Source organism: Leuresthes tenuis, unplaced genomic scaffold (assembly GCF_036924035.1).
Source record: "Leuresthes tenuis unplaced genomic scaffold, fLeuTen1.0.hap1 SCAF_10, whole genome shotgun sequence".
Classification (NCBI taxonomy): Eukaryota; Metazoa; Chordata; class Actinopteri; order Atheriniformes; family Atherinopsidae; genus Leuresthes; species Leuresthes tenuis.
This window is the reverse complement of record NW_027325364.1, coordinates 448,156-456,428: the sequence shown is the minus strand read 5'-3', so window position 1 is coordinate 456,428 and position 8,273 is coordinate 448,156. Positions and strand designations below refer to the sequence as shown.

At 54.6% G+C, this 8,273-nt stretch overlaps 1 protein-coding gene across 1 annotated transcript; it reads left to right on the top strand.

Annotated features, from left to right (window-relative positions):
- The first annotated feature begins 650 nt into the window (after window positions 1-650).
- On the top strand, window positions 651-7,234 carry LOC140315853 (acidic leucine-rich nuclear phosphoprotein 32 family member D-like). Its single transcript, XM_072393434.1, has 7 exons — window positions 651-847; window positions 4,485-4,634; window positions 4,709-4,831; window positions 4,901-5,057; window positions 5,734-5,852; window positions 5,965-6,031; window positions 6,117-7,234. Exons 1-7 carry the CDS (start codon window positions 794-796, stop codon window positions 6,194-6,196), a joined length of 750 nt encoding a protein of 249 aa, XP_072249535.1. The 5' UTR covers window positions 651-793; the 3' UTR covers window positions 6,197-7,234.
- Window positions 7,235-8,273: the final 1,039 nt, after the last annotated feature.

Below are 8,273 nucleotides of genomic sequence, written 5' to 3'. Positions count from 1 at the left end.
GGTCGACGCCGCTTTTTCCTGCTTGACATTAAACTAACTTTCTGATAAACTCACGAAACCAGACTTTCAAATGAAATTAATACATTTTTAAAACATTTCTTGATGTTTGATATGTGGAGTTCGCTAAAATGTGGTTTCTTTTTAAATGTAGGAGACAGAAAGGCAGAAAATAGAACTAAAACTGAGTACTTGAATAAGTCAGATTCCTCTGAAAAGCACATAGAAAATTTGTGTTACATTAGCTAAACATTAACTATCTTTGTTATTATGTATAATATGAAATATGATCTGACATGTTTTTTAGTCCATTGTTTGTTCAGATAAATATTCTCAGATCATATCGTGTACTTTTTGTGAGTGAATCGGCAGTTTAGTGTGTTTATGAAGGAAAACTCGGAGGCAACAGTACAATATGGCGCCAATAAGGACAAAGAGAGGGTGATTGTAAAGTTTAAACCTTTCATTGTCGCCTTCTTATTGGTCACACCAACGTCACGACTTAACAATTTGAACCAATTGGAAATAATAATGACACGACTCACAACATAATAAGGAAGTGCGGGGGAGGGGCTTAGTGATGCCCTATCTTTCGACCAATGGGAGACCAAAGCTAAAGAACATGAATATTAATTAGGAGGGGGCGTGGCTCTGTGGTGGAGCTCCGGCCACAGCGAACATGGAGGTTTAGTCGTTGCTTGATGTCCGCTGGAGAAGGAGGGCCTCACTGAGCTGCGTTTTATTTTCTGTTTTCCTTTGTTACTCTTTGTTTTTTCGCTCTGTGTTCGGCTTCATCATGGAGATGAAGAAGAGGATCAGTCTGGAGCTGAGGAACAGAAGTCCTGCCGAGGTGAGACAGAACAACCGAGCCGAACGGCAGGTTTTTATCTCCGACAGAAGCTGCTGAAGGATGCCGAGTCAACCCGACATGACGATGCGGGAAACGTACAGTCAGAGCGACCGCCGACTTTCCCCCGCGAGCCTTAAACGAGTTATTTATTTTATTTGACATTTCGAGCCTTATTGGAGCCGTTTCGCCGCGACTCAAACTCGGGGATAAGCCCTGTTTGCCGCTTGGACCCCGCGCGCAGGCTCTGTTGCGCCATTACTTCTCACCAGATCCTGGGAGAGCCTCGCGCGAGCCTCCCAGAGTTAGCACAGAAGCTAGCATGCTAACATTAGGGCGCTGAGCCCTCGCAACTGCGCTGGCTGGGGGTCGCCAGGCTGAGCTCCGGGGCTGGTGCTCGGTAATGTGGAGAAAACCCAGCCGGGCTGTGCTGCTCCGTCCCGGCTACACTGGTTGGAACAGCCCCGTTTGTTCTCTCATTTTAACCTCCAGTGGCAAAGAGTTGATGTTCGTATCTGGAGGCGCGTGAAGCCTGACTCCATGGCGCGAAGCTCTGCTTTTAGAACAACTTGGTTCTGGTTCGACAGATGGTCTGTTTCAGCGACATGTGCGTGTTCTCCTGTGTTTCGGGTCAGTTCGGCCCACTTTTCATCCAACTACGGTAAAGTTTTGGTTCCCGCTGCCCCCCCCCCCCCCCCCCCCTGTGTTTTGGTGCCGAACCTGCAGCTGTCGCTGTGTTTTGGTGCCGAACCTGCAGCGGTCGCTGTGTTTTGCTGCCGAACCTGCAGCGGTCGCTGTGTTTTGCTGCCGAACCTGCAGCTGTGTTTTGGTGCCGAACCTGCAGCTGTGTTTTGGTGCCGAACCTGCAGCTGTGTTTTGGTGCCGAACCTGCAGCTGTGTTTTGGTGCCGAACCTGCAGCTGTGTTTTGGTGCCGAACCTGCAGCTGTCGCTGTGTCTTGGTGCCGAACCTGCAGCTGTGTTTTGGTGCCGAACCTGCAGCGGTCGCTGTGTTTTGGTGCCGAACCTGCAGCGGTCGCAGTGTTTTGGTGCCGAACCTGAAGCTGTGTTTTGGTGCCGAACCTGCAGCGGTCGCTGTGTTTTGGTGCCGAACCTGCAGCTGTGTTTTGGTGCCGAACCTGCAGCTGTGTCTTGGTGCCGAACCTGCAGCTGTGTTTTGGTGCCGAACCTGCAGCGGTCGCTGTGTTTTGGTGCCGAACCTGCAGCTGTGTTTTGGTGCCGAACCTGCAGCTGTGTTTTGGTGCCGAACCTGCAGCTGTGTTTTGGTGCCGAACCTGCAGCTGTGTTTTGGTGCCGAACCTGCAGCTGTGTTTTGGTGCCGAACCTGCAGCTGTGTTTTGGTGCCGAACCTGCAGCTGTGTTTTGGTGCCGAACCTGCAGCTGTGTTTTGGTGCCGAACCTGCAGCGGTCGCTGTGTTTTGGTGCCGAACCTGCAGCTGTGTTTTGGTGCCGAACCTGCAGCTGTGTTTTGGTGCCGAACCTGCAGCTGTGTTTTGGTGCCGAACCTGCAGCTGTGTTTTGGTGCCGAACCTGCAGCTGTGTTTTGGTGCCGAACCTGCAGCTGTGTTTTGGTGCCGAACCTGCAGCTGTGTTTTGGTGCCGAACCTGCAGCTGTGTTTTGGTGCCGAACCTGCAGCGGTCGCAGTGTTTTGGTGCCGAACCTGCAGCGGTCGCAGTGTTTTGGTGCCGAACCTGCAGCGGTCGCCGTGTTTTGCTGCCGAACCTGCAGCGGTCGCCGTGTTTTGGTGCCGAACCTGCAGCGGTCGCCGTGTTTTGGTGCCGATCCTGCAGCGGTCGCTGTGTTTTGGTGCCGAACCTGCAGCGGTCGCTGTGTTTTGGTGCCGAACCTGCAGCGGTCGCAGTGTTTTGGTGCCGAACCTGCAGCGGTCGCAGTGTTTTGGTGCCGAACCTGCAGCGGTCGCTGTGTTTTGGTGCCGAACCTGCAGCGGTCGCTGTGTTTTGGTGCCGAACCTGCAGCGGTCGCTGTGTTTTGGTGCCGAACCTGCAGCGGTCGCTGTGTTTTGGTGCCGAACCTGCAGCGGTCGCTGTGTTTTGGTGCCGAACCTGCAGCGGTCGCTGTGTTTTGGTGCCGAACCTGCAGCGGTCGCTGTGTTTTGGTGCCGAACCTGCAGCTGTGTTTTGGTGCCGATCCTGCAGCGGTCGCAGTGTTTTGGTGCCGAACCTGCAGCGGTCGCAGTGTTTTGGTGCCGAACCTGCAGCGGTCGCAGTGTTTTGGTGCCGAACCTGCAGCGGTCGCTGTGTTTTGGTGCCGAACCTGCAGCGGTCGCTGTGTTTTGGTGCCGAACCTGCAGCGGTCGCTGTGTTTTGGTGCCGAACCTGCAGCGGTCGCTGTGTTTTGGTGCCGAACCTGCAGCGGTCGCTGTGTTTTGGTGCCGAACCTGCAGCGGTCGCCGTGTTTTGGTGCCGAACCTGCAGCTGTGTTTTGGTGCCGAACCTGCAGCTGTGTTTTGGTGCCGAACCTGCAGCTGTGTTTTGGTGCCGATCCTGCAGCGGTCGCTGTGTTTTGGTGCCGAACCTGCAGCGGTCGCAGTGTTTTGGTGCCGAACCTGCAGCGGTCGCAGTGTTTTGGTGCCGAACCTGCAGCGGTCGCAGTGTTTTGGTGCCGAACCTGCAGCGGTCGCTGTGTTTTGGTGCCGAACCTGCAGCGGTCGCTGTGTTTTGGTGCCGAACCTGCAGCGGTCGCTGTGTTTTGGTGCCGAACCTGCAGCGGTCGCTGTGTTTTGGTGCCGAACCTGCAGCGGTCGCTGTGTTTTGGTGCCGAACCTGCAGCGGTCGCTGTGTTTTGGTGCCGAACCTGCAGCGGTCGCCGTGTTTTGGTGCCGAACCTGCAGCTGTGTTTTGGTGCCGAACCTGCAGCTGTGTTTTGGTGCCGAACCTGCAGCTGTGTTTTGGTGCCGAACCTGCAGCGGTCGCCGTGTTTTGGTGCCGAACCTGCAGCGGTCGCCGTGTTTTGCTGCCGAACCTGCAGCGGTCGCCGTGTTTTGGTGCCGAACCTGCAGCGGTCGCCGTGTTTTGGTGCCGAACCTGCAGCGGTCGCCGTGTTTTGGTGCCGAACCTGCAGCTGTGTTTTGGTGCCGATCCTGCAGCGGTCGCTGTGTTTTGGTGCCGAACCTGCAGCGGTCGCTGTGTTTTGGTGCCGAACCTGCAGCGGTCGCTGTGTTTTGGTGCCGAACCTGCAGCGGTCGCTGTGTTTTGGTGCCGAACCTGCAGCGGTCGCTGTGTTTTGGTGCCGAACCTGCAGCGGTCGCTGTGTTTTGGTGCCGAACCTGCAGCTGTCGCCGTGTTTTGGTGCCGAACCTGCAGCTGTCGCCGTGTTTTGGTGCCGAACCTGCAGCTGTCGCCGTGTTTTGGTGCCGAACCTGCAGCTGTCGCCGTGTTTTGGTGCTGAACCTCACATTTTTACGGGCCGGTGGTCGGGCTCGGTGTCGGGCTGCGGTTCTGACCCGGACAGGTGTTGGGTTCACAGGGACAGACTCATAAGATGCAGAAAGTGTTTCTCTTCCTGTTTACAGTGTGTAATTACCCATGATGCTGAGTGTAGCCGTGAACCCGTTTTTGTGCTGGTCCTGACGTCAGGTGGCGTGTTGTTGTGGTCACCAGGTGGCGGAGCTGGTGGTGGATAACTGTCGCTCCGGCGACGGCGAGGTGGAGGGTCTGACGGAGGAGTACACGGAGCTGGAGATCCTCAGCATGGTGAACGTCGGCCTCAGCTCGCTCTCCAAACTGCCCTCGCTGCCCAAGCTGCGCACGGTGAGCTCAGCCGGTCCGGTTTATGGCGCTCCTGGTGGCGCCGCCTGCTCAGGGTGAGTGTGTTTGTGTTTCAGCTGGAGGTCAGCGATAACGCCATCTCAGGAGGTCTGGACTCGCTGGCGGAGAAGTGTCCCAACCTGACGTACCTGAACCTGAGCGGGAACAAGATCCGAGAGCTGAGCAGCATCGAGGCGCTGGTAAGTCTGAGAGAAGCTGCAGCTTCAGCTGATGAACGGAACCCTGAGGTTCCTCCTGTCCTCCTGCAGCAGAACCTGAAGAACCTGAAGAGCCTGGACCTGTACAGCTGTGACATCACCTCGCTGGGCGACTACAGGGAGGGCGTCTTCGAGCTGCTGCCTCAGCTCACCTATCTGGACGGGTACGACCAGGAGGACAACGAGGACAACGACGTCCCCGACTCCGGTGAGCCGCTCCGTCTCTGACCCGCGACCTTTAACCCTTTAGGCTCCGAGCTTATTCATCTTTTATGACCTTTTTCTGTCATTTTATCCACATAAAAACAAGAAAATCAGTGAAATGAACGTCAGGAAGAAACAGTAAAAAGTCTTTAATCAGATCCTGATTCTGGGCTCAGCATCTGTCACATCTGGCTGCTCCACAGCCAACAGGCTCAGAGTGTCTGACCCCCCACCACCTCTGTTTTAAAGCCCCGCCCCCTCCACCTGGTGGGCCCGTTTAAAGCCCCGCCCCCTCCACCTGGTGGTCCCGTTTAAAGCCCCGCCCCCTCCACCCGGTGGACCCGTTTAAAGCCCCGCCCCCTCTATCTGGCTGATATGAAAACTTTTGGAACATTTTAAATATTTACCAACAGAAGAGTTTTTCCTTTTAAGCGTGTGTGACGGCGGCCGGACAATGTGACCTGGTGTCAGAACCATGTGACCCGGTGTCAGAACCATGTGACCCGGTGTCAGAACCATGTGACCCGGTGTCAGGACCATGTGACCCGGTGTCAGGACCATGTGACCCGGTGTCACAGGTGGTTAAAACCACCAACAGGTGACAGGAAGTGAGTTCCAGACGGGGCCCGGTCCCGCAGTCTGTTTCAGAACCTGATGATGAAGCTGATGTTCTGTTCCAGATGAGGATGATGAAGCCGGGCCGCCTGGAGACGACGATGACGATGATGAGGAAGATGAAGGCTCTGAGGGAGATGAAGATGAAGTGGGGCTGTCGTACCTGATGAAGGAGGGGATCCAGGTGAGTAGGCTGCTGTGAGGGCTGCTCGCCGTGGCGTGTGAGGGCTGCTCGCCATCCTGTGTGTGAGGGCTGCTCGCCGTGGCGTGTGACAGCTTCCTGTTTCCTCTCTCAGGACGAAGAGGACGACGGAGATTACGTCGAGGAGGAGGAAGAGGACGAGGACGAGGAGGATGATGGAGGTGTGTTGATGATGCGTTCAGGGTTCTTGGTTCTGGTTCTGTCTAAGGTCCGGTTTCTGTGTGATTACGGCCTGTTTTCCCTCAGATGTGGACGGAGCTGCAGTTCAGGGAGAGAAGAGGAAGAGAGACGCAGACGATGAAGGCGACGACGACGACGACGAGTAGCTGAGCTGTAGCCCCGCCCACCCCGCTGGCCCCCTCCTGTGACCTCTGACCCCACTGGGCGTGGCTTCAGGCTGCAGACGGACACAAAGCGCAGCACTGAGGTCTGGTTCAGGAGCGTTCACAGCGTGCTGATGTCATCGTTACCCGTTGGGTCTGTGAAGGCGGCGCCCGTTTTATTGATCATTTATCAACATATCTGACAGGGTAGGACTCATTTCCACGCCATCTGGCAGCAGGCGCCGTTTTGGATCTCAAACAGAACCGGGCTCAGACGAGTTCTGTTTCATGAACTGCGGTGGCGCCGGTCCTCCTTATCGTTAAACCGCTGCAGAAGCAGTGAGGGCGGGCGGCGTTCTCGCCATCAGCTGATGTAAACTGAGACTGTGATGTCACCGCCCTGCCGGTCAGAACGCCGTGCGGCGGGCGGGTTTGATCAGAACGCCGTGCGGCGGGCGGGTTTGATCAGAACGCCGTGCGGCGGGCGGGTTTGATCAGAACGCCGTGCGGCGGGCGGGTTTGATCAGAACGCCGTGCGGCGGGCGGGTTTGATCAGAACGCCGTGCGGCGGGCGGGTTTGTGCTGCACGGGCCAGAAGAAGCTCGCCGTCTCGGTTCAGCTGCTGTGAACGCCTCTGATCCTGACCTCAGCCCCGTTGCTCTCAGACAACACTTCCCATGAGCCTTAGCTGCGGTCGTCATGGGGACGATTCCATTAGTTTCTGTGACATCAGCACCGTCTCGCTGGATGCTGCTGATTGGTCCAGTCCAGTTAACTCTCCTGGTCTCTGATTGGTCGCCTCTGGGACTCCATCATTAGACTGACTGTTACTGCATTAGCCCCGCCCCCTCCCTCCATCGCCCGCCGGTCTGCGGCTCGGTGCCGGTCCGGCTGGTCTCTGGTCTGTGTTGGTTCCGTCTCGTTGTCTCTTTGAGTTTGGAGACCAGAACCGGAGCGCCGCTCCAGTTAATTTTATTTTTTTATTCCTGTCTTGATTGTGTTGCTGTAACCAGAGTTTTTGAATAAAACCACTGAAACCGACGCTGGTTCTGGTTCTGCCAACAGGACCTTTAAAGAATATCGGACCAAATCAACCATAAATGTTTATAAGTCGGGTTCATCAGAACAAAAGAGAAAAATTAAAACTTAAAGTAAAAACAGCAGAAAATTATTCATAATTATTGTTAGAAAAACATCAAACTGAGATTTAACCTTAAAACTAACAAATGAAATCAAAGATTTTTCCTGCTGAGATCAATAAAGTTTCCCCTCAGTTAAATTTAGAATTAATCTGATCTATAAATGTATTGATTAATGTGGCTGCAGTGCGCCTGGTGTCCAGCAGGGGGCAGCACCGCCTCACGCTCCACAGCGTTACCAAGTCACCAGCGTCCCGGTGCTGCTCTTTAAGGTGGGATATATGACCCGATCCGGTCTCTGTTCTGATCGATTATTAACTGATCTGAGGGCTGTCACATGACCACCCTTTCATTCTGACTTCCTGATCACAGATCAATACCCTGTAAGGTCTGCAGCATGAAGGAGGGTTGGTGTGTGTTAGGGAGTGTTTTTGAGTATAGCTTCCTGTTTTCCTTATAAGGACGTTCAGGACTGCGGAGCCTGACAGACACTATGACCACATTTGAGATTAAAGGTAATTTCAGATCTGAAGTGATTCCACCTGGCTCCGCCTCCTCCGCTAAGCCCCGCCCCCTCACCTCCACCCTGCTGGACGGATGAAGCCAGCTTCTGGTGGAAATGTTCTGCTGTCAGCTGCACTGAGGAGCATGCATCTACCATCCAGCAGCAGCCTCAGAGGATATAAGAGCCCAGTGGATAAACTATATCTGAGGCTAATGTTCCAGCAGAGTTAGCTAAAGACTGTGAATGTGCAGCAAACACTTTTCATCCCACTGTTTTAACAACTTGGTCCAGTTCAACGCTGGACTGAAGGAACTGAGCCACAAAGAGGATCAGTTCCAACTCTCAGAGCCTGAACTTCAGAGCAGGGAAATGGAAGCATCTGAGAAATAACTCCTCATGGTTTATTTACTGATTTATTTCCTCCTTTAGCAGCAGC

Coding starts and splice junctions, on each gene's coding strand:
- LOC140315853 (XM_072393434.1), top strand. CDS start 794: ATGGAGATGAAGAAGAGGATCAGTCTGGAGCTGAGGAACAGAAGTCCT. Junction 848..4,484: donor GGAACAGAAGTCCTGCCGAG/GTGAGACAGAAC, acceptor TGTGGTCACCAG/GTGGCGGAGCTGGTGGTGGA. Junction 6,032..6,116: donor GGACGAGGAGGATGATGGAG/GTGTGTTGATGA, acceptor GTTTTCCCTCAG/ATGTGGACGGAGCTGCAGTT.